The sequence below is a fragment of the Primulina huaijiensis genome, chromosome 6 (genome assembly GCF_012295235.1).
Source record: "Primulina huaijiensis isolate GDHJ02 chromosome 6, ASM1229523v2, whole genome shotgun sequence".
Classification (NCBI taxonomy): Eukaryota; Viridiplantae; Streptophyta; class Magnoliopsida; order Lamiales; family Gesneriaceae; genus Primulina; species Primulina huaijiensis.
The window spans coordinates 10,529,957-10,550,934 of record NC_133311.1 but is presented as its reverse complement, the minus strand read 5'-3'; the positions used below and the strand labels follow the sequence as shown (position 1 = coordinate 10,550,934).

The following is a 20,978-nucleotide window of genomic DNA, read 5'->3' as shown; positions in this document are numbered from 1 at the left end:
TGGACATGTTTATGAGGTACATGGTATGTTGTTCTTTCCCTTTCAAATGTTAATGCTTCCGCGTATGTTTTTCCTTTTAAATTTAAACGTCACGAGAGGCGGTTGTTTCAATTGGTATCAGAGCGAAAGTTCTTTGGACCTTATATGACTTCTTCTACCTAGGACAATCCGGTATGTTTTCGATCCTGCATCTATTGATTTTATCTTTGAGAATTGATTCTATTTCATTGTCATTGATGTACTCTTTCTTCTTATCTATGTTAATGTGAGCTTATGTGTAGGACATGCCTCCCAAGCGAAAGACTATTGAAGGGGACGATAGGACCCCTCCCATTGATAAGACGGTAAAAGTTGTAGATGAATTTAGTAGGCTATTTAAAGAACAAGCGAAGGTTCATGGTGAGCAAATCCATCAGTTACTGAGCATGCATACCTCGACTCAGGGTCATGGTGGTGGAAGAGTTCAAGGCACAACAGAAAGTTCTGAAGATGGTGCATATGATCGTTTCAGACGTATGAACCCTCCAGAGTTTATAGGTGGTGCCGATCCACTCGTAGCTCTTGAATGGGTCAAATCATTGGAGGCTATATTTGATTACTTGAAGTTCATTGATCAAGACAAGGTTAGTTGTGCTGTGTTTATGTTAGTCAAAGCTGCTCGCATCTGGTGGGAAGCTACGAAAGTGACTGTCAATGTTCGCGAGTTAAAATGGGATGAGTTCAAAGAGTTTTTTTACGCCAAATACTTTTCACGTGAAGTAAAAGCCAAGAAGGTGAAGGAATGTCTGGAATTGAAGCATGATGCTTTGTCTGTTACTGAATATACGTTGAATTTTGAGGAAGGATGTGTTTTTGTTCCTTTTATTGCTGAGAATGATAAAGATAAAGGAGAACACTTCCTTCGTGGGTTGAAGCCAGAAATTCGAAGGGATGTGCATATGTCCAAGGTAGTCACGTATCAAGATATCGTGGAGCGAGCTTTGCTTGCGGAACATGATGAGCAAGAAATTGAGAAAGAGAGACAATTAAGAAGGTAAGCTTTCCAGGCTAGAGGACAAGGTGCAAATGCAAATGTTCGTGGTGGCCACAAAGGTAAGGGTAAGATGGAGCAGCGATCTAAACCTCCTGTGCCTTCTTCTGATACTGAACGACCGATATGTCCTAAGTGTGGAAAGCCACACAAGGGTGAGTGTTTGGTGGGTAGTGGATGATGTTTTAGATGCGAGGAGATGGGGCACACGGCACTGAAATGTCCTCTCTCCTAAGGCAAAGGAAAATTCCAGGGCAGAATTTTTGCTATGACGAAGGAAAGTGTTAATCCTGATTCTTCTGTGATATCAGGTAATATTTTAATCTATGGCAAAGAAGCAATTATATTGATTGACACTGGTGCAACCCATTCTTTTATGTCTGAAGTGTTTATGCATTCTATATCTGTGGAACCTACTGTTATGCCATTGCACTTCACTATTATGTTTCCTTCTGGTGATGATATTTGTCCTACTAGTATTCTTAAGGCATGTCCCGTACAGATGGGTACGAGATTGTTGTTTGCTGCTCTTTTTGTTATTCCGATGGTTGCATTCGATGTTATATTGGGTATGGATTGGTTATCTGCGTATCGTGCGGTGATTGATTGTGTGGGTAAGACGGTGAAATTTTTAGCCGATAACCATGATAGTGATGTTTTTGTTGGTCTAGTCTCGTCGGTGGATATTCCTATTATTTCTTGCCTTCAAGCTATAAGTTGTTGCACAAAGGTTGTATGGGTTATCTAGCTTCAGTGGTTGATGTGCGAAAGGAAATTAATTTGCAATTTCAGGACATTGATGTGGTTCAGGATTATCCTGATGTTTTTGCTGATGACGTGTCTGGTTTACCACCTGATCGAGAGGTGGAGTTTGTTATTGACTTAATTCCAGGTACAGCTCAAATTTCCAAGGCTCCATACAGAATGACTCCTACTGAAATGAAAGAATTGAAGACTCAATTGCAGGAGCTATTAGATAAAGGTTTTATCAGACCTAGTTTCTCACCGTGGGGAGCTCCAGTTTTGTTTGTAAAGAAGAAGGATGGATCATTGCGATTATGAATTGACTACCGAGAACTCAACAAGGTAGCAGTGAAGAATAAATATCCTTTGCCACGCATTGATGATCTCTTTGATCAATTGCAAGGAGCAGCAACATTTTCGAAGATCGACCTTCGGTCCGGTTACCATCAACTGAAGGTGAAAAATGAGGACATACCAAAGACTGCGTTTAGAACGAGGTATGGCCATTATGAGTTTTTGGTGATGTCGTTTGGGCTAACCAATGCTCCTTCAGTTTTTATGGATTTTATGAATCGTGTCTTTAAGCCGTATTTGGATACTTTTGTCATTGTTTTTGTTGATGACATCTTGATCTACTCAAAGACACGAGAACTCCATCGTGAGCATTTGAGGATTGTGTTGCAGCTGTTGAGGGATAAGGAATTGTATGCCCAAGTTAAAGAAATGTGAGTTCTGGTTAGAGCAGGTGGCATTTTTGGGCCATATTATTTCGAAAGAAGGAATATCTGTTGATCCATCCAAGATTGAGTCCATCAAGCAATGGTCCATTCCAAAGACAGTTTCAGAGGTAAGGAGTTTTCTTGATTTAGCAGGGTATTACAGACGGTTCATAGCGAACTTTTCGAAGATAGCATTGCCACTGACGAGTTTGACACGGAAGGCTACCAAGTTCGAATGGACCATCGAGTGCCGAAGAGCATTCCAAACATTGAAAGATAAGTTGACTTCTGCTCCTGTTTTAGTACTTCCTTGTGGTACTGAAGATTTTGTTGTATATACAGATGCTTCAAAGCAGTGGTTAGGTGCCGTGTTGGTGCAGCGTGGGAAAGTGATAGCATATGCTTCTCGTCAGTTGAAGGAATACGAGAAGAACTATCCCACTCATGACTTGGAGTTGGTGGCTGTGGTGTTTGCTTTAAAGATTTGGCGGCATTATTTATATGGTGAAAAATGTGAAATATTTACAGATCACAAAAGTTTGAGTTATTTGTTTTCGCAGAAAGATTTGAATATGCGGCAGCGGAGATGCTTAGAACTGGTGAAAGACTACGATTGCACCACTAGCTATCATCCTGGAAAAGCTAATGTGGTTGCGGATGCTTTGAGTCGCAAATCGAGTTCTTTATTGGGTTCCATGGTTTCTAAACCTTTGCTGCTTGATTTGCAAAGAAATGAGATCAATTTGGTATCTTCAGGTACAGTTGCTCGATTGTCTGCTCTAGTTCTTCACTCAACTTTATTAGATCGAATTTGGAAGGGACAACAGCTGAATGCTCAGTTATTAGAGTTGAAGAGGAAAAGTGATCTGACAGGAGTTTCTAAATTTGGGTCGAATCGTAATGGGTTACTGACCTTTCGAGGCAGGATATGTGTTCCTATGGGTGATGACAATCGAAAAGAGGTACTTCTTGAAGCTCATACAACGCCATATTCTGTACATCACGGTAGTACCAAGATGTACCAAGATCTTTGACGTCTGTACTGGTGGTCAGGTATGAAGAAAGATATCATGTTATTTGTATCTGAATGTCTAACCTGTCAGCAGGTTAAGATTGAGCACCAGAGACCGGCGGGATTGTTGCAATCCTTGCCTATACCGCAATGGAAGTGGGAGCATATAACTATGGATTTTGTTGTTGGGTTGCCAAGGACTCAGAAAGGCTTGAATTCTATTTGGGTGATCGTGGATCGATTGACCAAGTCATCACATTTTCTTTCTGTCAAGACGACTTATTCTATGAATCAATATGTTGAGGCGTATATTCAAGAGATTGTGAGACTTCATGGGATACCGGTGACGATAGTTTCATATCGTGATCCAAGGTTTACATCCGAGTTTTGGAAGAGTTTGCATCGAGCTTTGGGAACGAAATTGGCTTTTAGCACCACGTATCATCCTCAAAGTGACGGTCAATCAGAAAGGGTTATCCAAATTCTTGAAGATATGCTAAGGGCTTGTACGATTGATTTCCCAGGAAGTTGGGATTCTAAGTTGCCTTTGGTAGAGTTCACATATAATAACAGTTTCCAGTCTTCAATCGGCATGGCACCTTATGAAGCTTTATACGGAAGAAAGTGCCGCTCTCCTTTGTATTGGGAAGAGGTAGGTGAAAGAAAGATGTTGGGCCCGGAGTTGGTTCAACAGACAGCAGATGTTGTGGCCTTGATCCAAGAAAGAATGAAGACAACTCAGTCGAGACAGAAGAGTTATGCTGATGTTTGTCGGCGGCCTTTGGCATTCGAGGTTGGTGATTATGTATTTATCAAAATAGCTCCTCTTAAGGGAGTTATGCGATTTGGAAAGAAAGGTAAGTTAAGTCCTCGATACATTGGACCGTTCGGGATTCTTGATAAGATTGGAGACCGAGCCTATCGTCTTGCATTGCCACAGGACTTGGATCGAGTTCATAACGTATTTCATGTTTCAATGCTACATAAGTACCTTTCTAATCCATCTCATGTTCTTTGGTACGAATCATTGGATCTTTTGCCTAACCTAAGCTACGAGGAAATGCCAGTTCAAATTCTTGATCGCAAAGTTAAAGTGTTGAGGAACAAAGAATTTGGCCTTGTCAAAGTTATTTGGAGGAATCATGTTATTGAAGAGGCCACATGGGAACCGGAAGAGGAGATGAAACATCGTTATCCGAATTTATTTGACGGTAAGCAAATTTCGGGGACGAAATTTTTATAAGGAGGGGAGATTGTAATATCTCAACTTTTTAGCATTTTATTGTTTATGATATTATTTTTGCTTGGGTGTTTAGGAAATATGGTTATTGTATATTTATGGTTTATATGGTAATGGATATTTCATATAGTTTGATGGTTGAGATTATGTGTAATGGTTATGTTTATTGGAATGGTTAATATATGGTTATTGTTTATGGTATTGTTTTGGTATTATGTTCATAGTTGGTGATGATTATGGAAATGAATGGATAGAATAGAAAGTTGATTTTGAGTCAAATAGGAAATGGAAGTGCAGAAATGGTATGAAAAATTTGGCAGTAGTTGTGGTTTTTAGTATAATGTTTTGTATATTGATCCAATTGATGTGAGGCTACTTTCATTAGAAAGATAATATATAAGGCTATAATTTTTATGTTTCGAGTTTTGTTCAAATCATTAGGAAAGATGAGCCAAAAGCGGCCCGAAGTGTGTCCTTTGTTTCGTTGTTCTTGCACTGACACATATTGGGAGAATGAGCATAATTTTTTACTCAGACCTTCAAATGACATGAGGCTAATTAGAGATGCAAGAAAACACATAGGTCTACAATTTTCATTTTGACCACTTTCGCACATTCGGAAGCCAAAAATGAGTTTTTGGGCAGAATGTGGCGTACATATGCGCTAGAACTCGCGCATATGCGCTAGAACTCGCGCATATGCGCCGGGAGCTGAAGTTTAATGTTTGGGCAGAAGGGGCCGCGCATCTGCGCCCGGCAGCCTGTATAAAAAAAAATAAAACACGTTTTTTATGGATTGGAAGTCTTTTATACCCATTTCTAGATACTTCCTCACACTTCTCATTTCTCTCATTTCCTTTGATCGTTCCCAACCCTTTTCTCTCAAAGTTTTCTTTCCTTCATTTCTCTACTCCAAGTGCTAGGATTTTAGTTGATTTCTTAGTGGTTTCTACCTAATTCTCCAAGATTCAAGGTAAGAACTTTTATATTCTTGGAATTGGAAGGGTTTGAAGTGATGAAGGGTTAAGTTGAATTCTTCAATTCTTGGATTTATGGTGATGATTTATGGTTATTATTATGTTTATTGTTGTAGGATTCATTCAAGATCACTTTAGCCAACATTTACTTGTTGGGTTGTAAGTAGAAGCTTCCTTTCAAGTGCTCACATGATTTTATGTGTATCAAGCCATGTTATTGCTAATTAGCTCCTTTCATTGGTATATAGTTGATCTATATATTGTTATATGTTCATTGTTCAAGCATTTCCATTGAATTCATTGATCAAGGAGCTAATACACCATTGTGCCTACCAAGTGTTTGTTTAAATGCCTCAATGAGATTTCCTATGATTAAAGCCAAGGAATGATAGTAATTCATGCATGTCNTATGTATATGTATTTGTTATGTACAGCTTTCTGCTTACTGAGTTTTATCTCATTCCAGTTAATATCATGTGAAGCAGGTGATAATAAGGATTGAAGCGGATTGTCTGAGGCCGGAGAAGTCATATAAAAGGCAATGGGAAAGATTTTATTTGGACATGTCACTTTTGTTTTGGGTTTAGTGAACATGTGAAGTTTTAAAATATCATGTATTTTGCTAAATGAATGATGGGGAAAAATTTATGTTGGCTTTTGGCTATGTGTTGAAGGATATGATTGTGAATGGTTATGTATATTAGTTTTGGACATGTTTATGAGGTACATGGTATATTGTTCTTTCCCTTTCAAATGTTAATGCTTCCGCGTATGTTTTTCCTTTTAAATTTAAACGTCACGAGAGGGGGTTGTTTCATTTACATTCACAGTGGGTACACGGACCCCCTGCCAGGGTCCGTGCCTTTGTTTCTTCCGAAGTGTCATTTTCCAAAGCCTACACGGACCCTTAGACGGACCCAGGCACGGGGTCCGTGTCCTTACTTCTTTTCGGGTATGAATTTACAGAACCTGCACAGACCCGTAGCCGGACCTGGGCACGGGGTCCGTGTACTCGAGATTTTGGGAAAAATTATATTGTTTGCTTTGGGGTTTTATGTCATGGTTTAGTACGATGATTAAACGAGGTCAAGTCTCGAGTGATTTATAATGTCATAAGCTATTCATTTCCTTCGGTGGTGAGCACGAGTACCTACGTCTAAGATATGAAAGATAAGTGATTGAACTCATGTTAGTATGTGCTGCCGTGGCTCCAAGCGAGATCCAACGAATCCCTCAACGCCAAGTAAGTATGTTCGAAGTGCAAGAAAATACTTTTAAGTTTTTGGAGGTATGCTAAATATCTTGTGGCCAAATTATGTATGAGATTGGAAAGCGGTAAAGTATGACCAGGGACCAATCCACCCCGTTAAATTATGAACATGTTTAGATCAGGATTGGAAAGCGGTATGACCAGGGACCAATCCACCCGTTAAATTATGAACGGGGATCTCATGTATGTGGCAGTGGATCTTTCCTGTCAACCGAGTACTGTGGTTTAGTCTGATCAGGGGCATTTATGTACAGGTCACTTTCTTTGAAACATGCCTCTACGCAAAATGATGAAGTTTATGTATGTACAAGTATGCAAGCATGTTTAAGAAAAATTTTATGTTGATGGCACGTCTATGATATGTACGTATGTTCAAGCTTATGTATGCATGTTAAAGTTCAAGTATGTACGTTCTATTTTAAAGTTTCATGTGATTTTATTACATATTACTTGTTACTTCCTGTTTATACATGTTGAATTTTTAGACTCACTAGACTTGATCGATTCAGGTCAGGATGAGTTTGAAGAGACGAGAGGTGGGGACCAGTGAGGTGGCTTGGACTGAGCGGGAGGCTAAACCCGAGGACCGCCATATTTTTAGTACTTATGAAATGTTCAAAATACTCTGATTTCACGTTTTGATTACATTGTTTAAACAAGAATTTTTCCTTAGTATCTTTAGTTATGTTCACTCTTTTGCAAATATTTTCGGTTTGGACTGTTCGTTTATGATCACAGATTGAAAGCTTATTGGTATTTATGAAAATTTTTATTTTTCCGCAAATTTTAAAATAGTTCAAAAGTACGGTACGTTACAAGTTCGATTAAAGCTTTTCCCATTTTCTTTGAAAGATAAAGCTGAAACATGCCTACAATGAAACGCCCACTACTTTTTTAAATCATATACTCGAAAATTACTAATTAAAATAACTTAATATTTCCATAAATCATAATACTTTAACAATTCGCATCTCAAGTGCGTAAAAATTCCTAAATCGTCAACTAACCAAAAATCCTACGTCGACCTTTAGAAAGATCAACTAATATCAAAATAAAGCATAAAAATATCTCTAATAAAATCACTAACAATAATCTTTTAAATCTTTTATCTATCAAGTTAGAGCGGAAAATAAATGTCCCTCGGGAGTGCACTGCCGCAATCGATCCACTCAAGCGTCAGCGCCTCTTCAAATCATCAAATCCTGCAACATTCTAATCTAGTGAGTCTAATGACCCAACACGTTCTAAGCATGAGTATCAAATAATACATATACAATCACATGCATTAAAATTCATACTTTTATTTAAAATAGCTTTTAAGCATAAATAAATAGTAAATCGTTTAATCGTAAACTAAGTTTGATCTTTGAAAGTGACTAGCTTTTATGCTATGGTCGATTGATCAGCCTTCAACTCCACATGGCCCATGGGAGCGAGCACTAGGCTCCGCCATAGAAATACGATCGTCGGGCTCCTTTTGGGGTCTTTTCCCTCACGACATTCCCACAAAATTGTAAGTTCAGCGTTCCTTCTTAAAACAGATCCCCCACATATCATTTATCATTTGTCTCATTCAATTCACATCCCTTAAAATATTTTTCCTTTTCTTTTAAAAGCATAGAATATCATAACTTTCGAAAAATAGTATTTTAACAGTAAAAATTGCACAGCTTTACCATAAATCATAAATATCATTTTTTTCATCAAAATAATCATTTTAAATCATTTAACATGCATTATGACCCCTTCGGGACGTTGCCAAACTTTTACGTATTACCCAAGTGTAAAGCGACCGTTTTGCCCCTAGACGTAATATTTCTCGATTTTGACTTTTTCTTACTTTTAATGACATGCGTTTAAACCAAATAATTATTTAAGTTTAAATATAATTTTCATAATTTTATTTAACTTAAATTCGAGGCTTTTGATTTAATTCTTTAATTAATAATTCGTGAAGCGTTTAATTCTCGAATAAATTCAAAACTTAATATTTCCTTCTCATATTTTAAAAATAGACTTTTTATTACCTAAACTACCCTTGTGAGCTATGAACCACCCCTGTGGACCCATAATTCGAATTTTAATTCATTCATTTTTGTAATTTGACCCTTAACAAGACCACCGAGCCAAATCCCAAATTTGTCGAGCCACGGTCGAGACACCTCAAGCCAGTCCCTAGCCAACCCACCTAGGTACCCTCTTGACCAGCCCTGATCCTTTGAACCAGCCCCTAGCTTGCGCACGAGCCATGAAACCATGACATGAGTTCACGCGTGAGCTTCCTACCTTTACTAGGACTCCTAGCCAACTAAGACTCTCCTAATCGAGCCACCACAGAGCACACCTAACCCTCACTGACCTTGGACCACGTTCAAACCCCACCAAACCCAGACCAAGCCCTGAATCAGCACCTCGAGGGACCTGCACAAAAAACAGCAGCCACGCGCATCTTGTTGCTCCTTCACGCTGTGGTCAAGCCATCAGCAAACCACCCTGGACCAACCCATGACCCGACCCCTGACCATCTTCCCTAGACCATATTGGACCAACCCTGAGCCGCCCAGCCCCTGCCGTGAGTCCCTGCAGCCGAGTGAGCCCCCTGCGTGATCCAAGGAAGTGTCCTAGCCTTACAGGACTCTTCCTTGGTTGTTGCCCAAGAGTCATAGCTCTTCCTAACCCTGACCCACATAAAGCACAGGCCCCAACCCAAGCCCTGGCCAAGCCACGAGCCACCATGCTCAAAATCGAGCCACTTTCCCAAGTTAATCGCTAGGAAAACCCTAGTTCCCTCTCTTTGCTTTCCCTTAAATTTCCAGCCCTCGTTTTATCACTTTTACAACTCTTTTCCGTCCCTTAAACATCCCTTAATGTCAGCGTGTCCTTAGGTTTCATAACGTTTTTCATATAAGCACAAAATCGTCATTGTTTTTGAAAATAATCGTTCTACCGTAAAAATAATCAAACACCTATATTTTTCATGCATAAACAATTAAAGCATGCATATTATGATTTGAATGATGCGTCGAAGGGTTCAGGAAAAGTGACTTTGCGTTTAAAACGCTCGAATAAACGATCGTAGGCGTGGGGCGCGAATAAGAACGAACGGACGATGAAGACTCCTTGATTTTCTTTCTTCCAAATTCTCAAAATTCTAGTGTGTGTATGAGTGTGTATTTCGGCTGCAATATGGTGTCCAAGGGCCTATGTATCTTATTTATAGATTTAATTTGCAAGAATAATGGGCTTTGGTTTTGGACCTCCCTACTCAATTTAGTTAAATTGGGCTCGATAACTCTCATTTAATTAAAACATAAATTTTTATAACATTTAGTTTCCAAAAATAAAATTTTTTAATCTTTTAAGAACCCCTCGTTTGCCCAAAATCGGATTCCGGGAAAAATCGAGCTCGACTCGTAAAATAATTCGAACTCTATCATTTTTTTATAAAAATTAAATCATTTTTAATCATATTAAAAAGCCTTGAAAATATTTAGTGAAAATAATTATTCTTGTCTCGGTTGTTCCCGTTCTCCTTTCCCCAGCCTATTATCGAATATTTGGGTAAAATCCTTCAATTTCATGAAATCATACAATATAATCATTTAATCATGCAATCATACCTTTAATCATTTAACATACATTAATTAAGTATTTAAAATCAATTAAATAAAATAATTAAGCAATTCGAATAATTTGAATGCATGTGGTTTTCGTAGGTTGGTTTTTCGGACGTTACATACAAAATTGGAGATCAAGTTCAACAAGATTGTGGGAAGAAATTCAACAACAACTTCTCAAAAAGTTTTTCCTCTCCCATAGAACAAACTCTTTTAAAAAAAAAATTACAACTTTTTCCCAGAAACAAGGAGAAACATTTTATCGATGTTGAGATAGATATAAATAATTACTTAATACATGCCCACATAATAGTTTTAAAACATAGAGAATAGTTTCTCATTTTTATAAAGGTCTAATACCTAAAGATAAACCAATGATAGAATTCATGTGTAATAGAACTTTTGAAGATAAAAACTCAAATGATAGAATTCATGTGTAATAGAACTTTTGAAGATAAAAACTCACTTCCCGTTCGTTTTTTCCAGTCGACGGAATTAGGCAAAGTGAGGATTTTCTTTGCAAATGTACAATTTTTTTTATATATAATGTAGATATTTGTGTTTGTTTCAAGAAATTTGGGATTTGTTTCTGCTTTAATTTGGGTATGTAAACGCTTATGTCTGGTTTAATTCGGGTGGGAAACCCGTGAATACTCGTCTGTTTCTGCATTTACATATGTGCGCGAAGCTTTTCTGTACGGGCATCCTTTTCTTGTGGTAAAGGAGATTTTCTGTAATGTTTTGACCTGATTTGAGGAAAATCTGGTTTTCTTTTGTTGAGTTAACAATTTCTTTGTTAAGTTGGGCACCTTTTCTCTTTAGTTTTACTGTTGTTTTATCATGGGTTTATCGAACTGTTCTACTTTGGTTTTGTTTTTTAATGTCTGAACGATGTTGATTGAGAGTGTCTTGCATATTGATTCTTTTTGGTTTTGGTTTTCTGGTGATTATTTTTCCGGTGTATATTCTAAAAAGTGACATTTCTTAATTAATCTATAACACTGAAAGAAAATCTTGGCTCAAAATTTGTTGGGATTGAGTTGTTGTATGGTGATTCATACATTGAAAATTTCATTTTCTGAAACTGAATCGTGTATTTTGAAGAAAGAGGAGAGATACATGGGCCCAATGGTGCTAAAGGTTTTGTGCTCCTCTGGAAATGTTCCTGAATATCTCGGTGGTTTGAAGGGGGTTTTGCTCGAACCTAGCCGATAAATTTGGAGCTAATGATTTTCTTTAATGTTACTTGTGGTGAAACCTAAGCAAGAAGCCAAATAATTTACATGAATTTACGCAATGAAGGATTCAACATTTATTTTGATAAGATCTGAAATGTATGTAGTGACTCTCTATTTTTTTGTTGCAGTAAAAAAAAAACCATTTGGCATACCATTATTTTCGTTTATGGTGAGCGCCTTTGTTATTTTAATTTTTTCTGTTAATTATATTAATTATTTAATGTTAACTTTTTAAGTTCTTTATTTATTTTTTTGATATAGGGGAAAACATAAGTAGTTTTCATTGGGCGTAAACCTGGTGTGCATGACACTTGGGAAGAGGCACAAAAACAAGTTAATAAATTTAGCGGTGTGTCTCACAGGTCATTCTCTTCTAGGGATGATGCAGTAAAATCTTTTGGTTCGTATCTGGACAAACAAGTTGCAGCTTCTTCCTCTACTCCGAGTGTTGAAAGAACGTCGTACAAACCTTCTAGTGCAAGTGCAAGTGCAAGTGTCACTCAAGCTGAGAAGATAGTTAAATTGGAAGTTGCACTTGCAAATTTAGTAGAGATGACGGAGGAGATAAAAAAACAAATTGAATCTCTGAAAATTAATAGTGATGATTAGATATTTTTTTGTCAATGTAATCTCCCATTTATTTTTGCAGTAAAATGTTTGTTCTGTTGCCTCTGATATCGATTAATGTGCATTGGATTTGATCCATTTTATTATTAGCTGCAATTTGTTGGAAGAGTTGTGAATTGGATTTGACGTTGGCGCATCCTCTTTGAAGCTTTGCGAGTATAGTTTCTGTTCAGAGGCGTTAGGCAATATTCATCGTCCGAAATGTTATGTTTGCCGTAATATTGGGCAGAGGTGGTGTAGTAATCGTAGTTTTTTTGCATTTTCTTGGCTTGTTTTAGCCGTCCTTGTTGCCTGCCCTGGAAGAGTTGTGGAATAAAATTCCAAATTTATAGATGGTTCATGTCCAAAAGATATAGATGGTTCATGACTTGCGAAGAAACCATTATATAACTTATTGATCAATTGATGTCGATAACTCCTGGAGTTGTTTTTTCCCGTAATTAGCTTGGCATTAATCAGACTATAGCCTTTATTCCATTTTAAGAATATTTTAATGATTGTTCTTTCAAAGGAATATAAAAAGGGTGATTCTCCAGCATTAGTGGGAAAATGAGAACCCAAAAAATACAAAAAAAAAAAAAAAAAGAGACAGAAATCAAAATAACCATGTGCAGCAGAGGCTAAAAGGCTAAAAGGTAACTCAACAAGATTTAGATAGAACTCATAACAGGTCAGATGTACAATCACCATTGTCTTGGATCAATGATCATTCAAAAAGCAGTTCGCACTAGTGGCACTAAATAATAGCATGAGGTAAAACATTTGCTTCCAACAAAGATCCATAATGTATGATGAAAAGTCTACAAAAATACTAAGAAACATTGTCTTCGTGTGCAATTACACTACTGAACTTGCACAAAGGGTCTTCCTTCAATTACCACGTCCCTAAACAATATTAAAACATTAATTAGAAACAATTTATAAAAAAGTTAAAAAAAAATGCAAACAAAATTCCTTACTCGTGATGAATGAGGACCCCCGAAATTGTAAGGAAATAAATTCATTTGATCACCTAAATGGATGTTTGCATTACCCTCCTGTATCTTAAACAGAAAAAAATATATAACATAGCAAATCAAAAAAAGTAACTTATAAGGAAATAAAGTCATTTGATAACCATTATATTTGGCGACGGAAGAAATTGTTGAGTGTGTACGAATGTGGAAGGGAATTGCGATATTGTCAAATTTGAGTGTTGTTGTGATGAAATTCCATTGCTCATTTCTCGTGTGTTGGTGGTTTTTTGTGAACTTTGTCCCTTCTTTTTTGCTCCTTTAGCACCTAGGAAATCAAACAAAGTAGCAACAATTAATTCAAATCAAACATCGTACGCAACGTTACAACAACATAACTACTCACTTAATTGAAAATATGCAAACTTACTTGAAACTTCTATTTTCTCCCTAAAGAAAAATTTCATCACCCTATCGTCATCATCCAATTGAACATTCCAGTAAAAATAATTCTCCTTATTAGCCTTGTTTATAAAATATTGAATAAGTGCAGTGGCATCTCCATTCTCAACTTTGGTATGTTTTTTCAACCGACTCATATGGTCATATGCGTCTTTTCTAATAAAACCTATATTTTGTGGCCCACATGCTTCATTTTCCATAAAAGAGACAGCATTAGAGACGGATATTCCAGCATTTACCATAGCTTCTAAAGTAGACTTCTTTGCATGTGATATATTACGTGCCGATCTTAGCAAGTGAGTTTGATCAGGTGCAAACATCTCATGGTTATGCTCTTCAAAAAATCTACTCACCCGCCATTCACACCCTTTTTCCCTTGTAATCTTCAATTTGGCTTTACATTGTGTTCTAACGACCGGCTTTTGATAAACTGGAATCCTTTTACTTGAACATTTCTCATCTTTTAAACCTTCACATGAACAATGAAATTCTTTTGATTGAAGTTCATTGGTTTGGGAAAAATATCGTTGATCACCTTTCCTCACACTAAATCCCTTGGCATGCGCATATTGACAATACAATAAATAAGCATCTTCAACGCTGTTCACAACCTGACCCACTTCCAATTTACTCTCCAAAACATGGACAAAAGAGTTTTCATTCGGTACCTCAACATTTCCAGCTTCTTGATTGTTGTCTCCTCCCACCTCTTCAAGTGACAGTTGATTGTTATCTTCCATTCTCAAGCAGGAAATCAACTGGATCAATTAAAAAAACAAGATGAATTTAAGTATTTACTATAACACAAGGCAAATGAACTTCATCAACTTGACTCGTGTCATACCGCAATTCTTTCTACTCTTATGGAGAAATCTTTGAATATATATATATTTTAACTATTTAAAAAGTTGTATAATACGACATATTTTAACATTGGGGCAGCGGAGCAAGCAAATCCCAATTCCGCGGACAAAAAGAATCAACCATTGGGGCAACGGAGCAAACAGAAGATTCTACCATGGAGTTCATGGGAATTATTTCAACAAATGTATTTGTTAGATTGTGTTCGTTCACTTGCCAGTCTGAGGATAAATTAAATGCAATATAGATTCCAGGATTTTCAGTCTCCTCCGACTAAATGTTGGTAACCGTATCCATTTCCTCCGCACAAAAATTCAAATTACTCTGATATAGTACCAATTACACCTCTCCCAGAAAAATCAGTAACAATAATGAGCTTCCTGGATTAGAATGAACAGCTTTAATTTTAATCAAAATGGTTAAAGAAATTAAAAAGGAATATAAAGATAAACAGAGAGCAAAAGATTCAGAGAGCATTGCTCGATTATTTTTCCTTGATATGTTTCAAGTGTTCAAATTCAACACTCAAAACTAGTCTTCAGAAAACATCTAAAAAGAGGGAAAAATCATTGCCGCCTAAAAAAAAATGTGTACAGTGGCTTCTTTCTTAGGTTTATTTACATTTACATGAACCTACGCAATGAAGGATTTATTTAGAAAACATCTAAAGAAAACTCTCACCTTGAGGTTGTATCCGTCGACTGAGAAAAACGAACGGGAAGTGAGAGAGTTTTGTGGAGAGACAGCTTGCTTTCTTTTGAAAAATAACGAGAAGTGAGAGGTTCTTTTGTGGAGGAGAGAGGTTGCTTGATGTTGTAAAACGGAACCATGGTTGATTTTTGCTTACAAAAAAAATATATAATATTGATGCCACGTGTCAAAAAATGAATGGCTTGGGGCAGTGCCCCAAGTAGTAGCGTCGAACTAACCCACCAGCCGACACTCCCTTATTTCAGAATTCCCCTTTCGTTTTAAGCAAACCCAGCAGCTGAAGGGATTCGGTCTTAGCTTGTTCTTGTGAGATAAATTCCCCGGCGCTCTCCCGACGTTCGATCTTCGATCTTCGATCTTCTCACGTAAATACATAAAAGGCACGCATGCATTCTCTTTTATGTATCATTCATGCCATATTTATGTTAAATGTGTGATAAACCATGTAAAAACATTCGATCTAGCAATTTCACATGAGGAATTAGCGGTTCGTTTATATTTCTTGTATTCCCTCATTCACCACTCACGTTTTTCTGAATTTTTGGTGCAAGGGGCAGCGGTTCTTGATTTTATAGAGGCTGCTAGTGGTGTCAAGGTGCTGTCATGGGGTTTAGAAAGTTGCTGGACGTTTACGGGTGAAGGGACGAGAGGAGGGTTCTTCGGGGGTGGCTCGATCTTTGGTTTTTCAGCGTGCAGGGTTCAACCAGCACTGCAGGGACCTCGCTGAAGCTTAGACCAGACCCTGGTGGGTCTGAGACAAGGCTTGGAAGGGCTCGGCTCGTGCTGGAACCATCCCAAGCGCTGTGGATCGAGAAGGTAGAGGCTTGGCTCGGGTTAGACGTTTTGGTGAGATTAGCGATTTGAAGGGGGTTGCGGTTTGCATGGGATGATTTGCATGGGTTCAATAGGTTCCCGGGAGTCCTAGGGTGGTCTAGATAAGGTGGAGTCGAGGCTTGATCCGTCGGTGGTGAGCTAGGACGTGACCTTGGAGGTTAGTGCACAAGGGTGACTTAAGTGGGTGTTAGAGTAGATGCCCTGCAAGCCAACTGTTGGCAAGGGATTTTATAGACTCAGTTGTAATTAACAATCTTTATTTTAATATAATTCATTATTTCATGGTTTGTTATTTCTTTATCTGTATACTCATGTTATCAAACATAGATAATGACCTTGATTATACTTTAATACAAATAAATCGTAATTCGATGTTGAAACTCGTTTGAAAACACTGTATGATCTAAACACGTTCCTAGTCAATTCAGCCGCCTAAAACATGGATAAAGGTCGCTTGAGCTCGAGACTAGCATCTGTGATGTAGTGTACTGCGTTTCTTGGTAAGGGCATAGAGATGTCCAAACATGCAGATGGGTAGTCATATTATGATTATACCGAACAACCCTCCCTCGGACTTTCCAAGTGGTTATCATTCATCAAGAAGATAAGTTTGTGGTTATGATTGTACACCATTAGTCCTTACGACCCAGGACAACACTGAGGCTCTATATGCTAGGGCTATGCTTTGACTCGTTTACCGGCTCCAGAAGAGTCATCAGGTGGCGAGGTTGGGTATAGTTGCGAAACATATAGGAGCCAGTGCATTGTAGTCGGGGATTCAGCGCTCACCTGTGGGTGTGGATATCCTATGTGATCTGATGAAATTATAGTACATGGAATCTCTGGCCAGAGTATGAGATGTACGTTAGAGAAGGAGTTCTCGAACGGCACATGCGATGCTACTATTTATAGTTATCACATAGTTATCGAATTAATATGCAACCCTCGATGAACCAATGGTTGCAGATTCAATCGGGATATATGAGATGAAGGGACCGTACTGTATGTTAATCATAATCGACTAGTTCTTGCAGGCACTATCAGTGATACCTAAGGGATCATGGGGCAATGCTACTAGACGCTCTTACCATGATCCGATAAGTGCAATCAGAAATAAGTTCTGACATTCTTGATCAAGGTGTTGATGAAAAGAATGGGGCTAACTAGGGTAAGCCCGAATAAGGAATTATGTCCTGAATCACAAAGAGTTGTGAACCCACGGCTAGCTGTATCCCTGAACCATTGAGGGTCACACAAGTACTGGATCGTTTGTTCCCGTTGAGAGAATAAATTCAAGAAGTTGAATTTATATTATTGGGCTTGTAGAAAACCGAGATCAAACAGTGGTATCAGAGCCAAGTTTTTTTCTAAAAACGTATGGTTTGATATTGAATAATTTGTCTCTAACCACACAAGAAAATTTTCAGAAAATTGTTGCACCATCAAAATTATTTTTTTTCAGAAAACACAAAAAAAAAAAATTTCGCAGTTCCGGGCAGACCCGCGCGCAGCGCGGCGCGGCGTGCTGAGTGTCCGCACGCCGTACGCTGCCCTGCGCAGCACCGCGGAGCGTCCGCACGCCTGTGCGCAGGGGTGCCGCCACTGCCTGAAAGGTTCGAGCAGCGGGCGGGCAGCGAGGGCGGCTGCCGGGGATCGTCTCGAGAAGCACGCTGGATGATGGGCTTGAACTGTTTGGGCCTAGGGTGCAATTTTCTGATTTTTCAAATTTTTGGGCAAAATTGATATTTTTGAAAATTGATTCAATTTTTGTTTTGAAAATTAATTTTTAAAATTAATAATTTTCTTGTAAAATAAATAATTAGAATATGATTTTAATTATTTATGGTAAAAATGAGTTTTTACAAGAAATCAATTATTATTGATTTAATTGAAAATTAAATAAATGTATTTATTTAATTTATTAAATTCTTTAATAATTGTGGTGGTTAGTGATAAAATTATTAGATATATGATTTATCAGTTAATTAAATTTGTTTAATTAATTGATGTTAATATTTGATATTAAAAGCATGAAGGATGATCGAGAGCCTTGACCAATGTGTTAGATGTATGTTAGGATATTTTACTGTTTTATTCGTTTTGTTAATATTTTATATTATTAAAGTGGGCCTAGTTTATGGTCCGTTCCCATCCCATGAGATGTATCCCTTATGTGCCATAGCTATTTAAATATAATCATTAGAAATAGTGGGAGATCAAGACTGAAAGATGGTGGACCCGATGCACAAGATGAAAACATGTAAAATATTTGAAGCTCTTGTAATAGTTGCATTTGCATCCCTGCATTCACCTAGGTTTTGGACCTAGATCCATGTATGGCTCACATGGATCTAATAGTGTTGGCGATCGATCATCCTTATTTATTGTTGTATGTCATATTATGATATATGCGATATATAGTAGTATGCATGTATGTATATTATTATATAATATAGTTGCAAGAATCCGGCAAACATACAAACTCGTGGCACGCGATTTTTAAATTAAAATGATGAGACAATTTTAAAATTAAAATCTCTCATTTTGAATAAGATTCAAAATTTATATCAAACCGAAAAAGTAAAAATTAAAAGAGTTTAATTTTTCCTTGCCTTCCATCAACCGTGGTTGCATGTTGATCGCTACCCGCGGACAGTGTCTGGCTCATATTATTGGGGAGGCATGGACGCCGGAAAGCTGTGACTTCCACTGGACATATGATGTGAATTGAGTGGAAGTCCCATGACTTCGGCTCATATTATTGGGGAACTCATGGCGACTGCCCACTACAATTCAATATTGATGGGTTGGTTTGACACGTGAAAATAAACGGCGTCATATTATTGGGCCCTTATTAAACGTGAGGCAAAACACGCAGAGGTTGCGTAGGGATGCAATCGAATTCTACCTTTTAGAAATTATAATTGGCTGATATTATTCGGGATTATAATTGGCTAATTGGACTCTACGTGCCTAATAATGAAATACGATTTCCCTTTTTCATCAGAGGGTGGTGGAAATGTCAAAATAGTGGGAGGGAAATTTATAAAATGAAAATCCATATTTTATATCTTAGAATTATTTTAAAATTATCAGTTACTATTATCTGGTTTTATTTTCAGTATACTTACGTTGTCTACTCGTAACCCACTTTCAATCATTCTCGATCAAAACAAATTGACTGGCCCTAACTATCATGATTGGTTCCGAAATTTAAAGATTGTTCTGAACTCCGAGAGGATTGCGTATGTGCTTGATAAGAAGCCACCCAAGGAGGCATCTCCTGATATCAGTAGGACTGAGTTAGCTAAGCTTGAGAAATGGTGGGACCATGATCTTCAGGCTAAGAGCTACATGTTGGCTTCTATGTCGAATGAACTTCAGAGGAGGTTCGAGGAGGCGGTGAATGCTGCTGACATTTACCTTCATCTGAAAGAATTGTATGCTGTACAAACTCGTTCAGAGAGACATGCTACTGTTAAAGAACTTATGACTACACGCTTGCGAGAGGTGGCTTCGGTCCATGAGCATGGTGTTAGGATGATTGGGCTCATCGAGAAGTTGGTGGGACTCGACTTGGTCATGCCTAGTGAGCTCTCGACTGATATTCTATTGTTGTCTTTACCTACCTCGTTCGATGAATTTGTGGTTAATTTTAATATGAACAAGCTTGAGGTCAGCCTTGATGAGTTGGTCAATATGCTCACTAATTATGAGGTCACTATTAAAAAAGAAAAGCCTGTTCTTCTGGTGGGTTCTTCGTATGGTACGAAAAAAAGAGCCCCAAATAAAGGCAAGAAGCGTTCTGCCCCTCCAAAGAAGAACAAGCCTAACAAGAAGCCATACAAGAAACCAAATCCGAGGCCCACAAATTCTGACAAGTCAGAACAAGTTCGTTTCCACTGCAACAAGCCTGGACATTGGAGGCGTAATTGCGAGGAGTGTCTAGCCCAGAAGCGTTCTGGCCATGGTATGTTTAATATTGAAGTTAATGTTTTTATTAATTCCTCTTCTTGGGTATTGGATACCGGATGTGGTTCTCATCTATGCAATGATTTGCAGGTGATGGGAAGATGCAAGAGGCTTAGAGATGGTGAGACCTTTATAAGACTGAGAAATAGAGCAAGAGTTGCTGCCACTGTCATTGGAGACGTTACTTTAATTTTGGATAATAATTTTAAGTTGTTTTTGAGAGATGTTTTATTTGTTCCTGAATTGGTTAAAAATATTATTTCTATTTCTATGCTTGATAGGGATGATTATTCTTGTGTTTTTGATAAAGGTGTTTGCAATTTATACAAGAATGAATGTTTGATTGGAACTGGAGAATTAACAAACGATCTCTATAGCTTAAAATTAAAAGATATTCCGTTGAACAATATCCAAGCGCGTACGAAAACAACAACAAACAAAAGAAAAATAGAAGATCCAAATCCCGCACAAATATGGCACGCTAGACTAGGTCATATTTCCCAAAGAATGATGCACAAGCTAGTGGAAGAAGGCATGTTTGACCTGTCAGACATAAATTCTCTACCAACTTGTGAGTCTTGTCTAAAAGGAAAAATGACTAAAACTCCATTCAGTGGAAACGTGGAACGTGCACATGGTCTACTGGATTTAATCCACACGGACGTTTGTGGCCCCCTAAGTGTTATCACAAAATTTGGGCATTACTACTTC

General features: G+C 37.8%; 1 protein-coding gene and 1 long non-coding RNA gene across 3 annotated transcripts; one reads left to right on the top strand and one right to left on the bottom strand.

The window, feature by feature from the left end:
- Positions 1-284: 284 nt before the first annotated feature.
- Positions 285-3,527, top strand: LOC140979075 (uncharacterized). Its single transcript, XM_073444428.1, has 3 exons — positions 285-1,033; positions 1,702-1,922; positions 3,298-3,527. The coding sequence occupies exons 1-3, from the start codon at positions 285-287 to the stop codon at positions 3,525-3,527; spliced, it is 1,200 nt and encodes a 399-aa protein (XP_073300529.1).
- Positions 3,528-13,241: 9,714 nt separating this feature from the next.
- Positions 13,242-15,530, bottom strand: LOC140979665 (uncharacterized). Of its 2 annotated transcripts, XR_012175785.1 has the most exons (4): positions 15,432-15,530; positions 13,592-13,755; positions 13,434-13,511; positions 13,242-13,359 (listed from the first exon to the last, which is right to left on the bottom strand). It is a non-coding gene; the product is annotated as an uncharacterized lncRNA (long non-coding RNA). The 2 variants fall into 2 exon arrangements; XR_012175784.1 differs by having other exon boundaries at positions 13,434-13,755.
- Between the last annotated feature and the right edge of the window lie 5,448 nt (positions 15,531-20,978).

What these genes read in the sequence shown, in the direction of transcription:
- LOC140979075 (XM_073444428.1), top strand. Translation starts at nt 285, where the DNA reads ATGCCTCCCAAGCGAAAGACTATTGAAGGGGACGATAGGACCCCTCCC. An exon ending in AAAGAGAGACAATTAAGAAG is followed by an intron (nt 1,034 to 1,701) that starts GTAAGCTTTCCA and finishes TTGTTGGTCTAG; the next exon opens with TCTCGTCGGTGGATATTCCT. An exon ending in TGTTATTGACTTAATTCCAG is followed by an intron (nt 1,923 to 3,297) that starts GTACAGCTCAAA and finishes CAACTTTATTAG; the next exon opens with ATCGAATTTGGAAGGGACAA.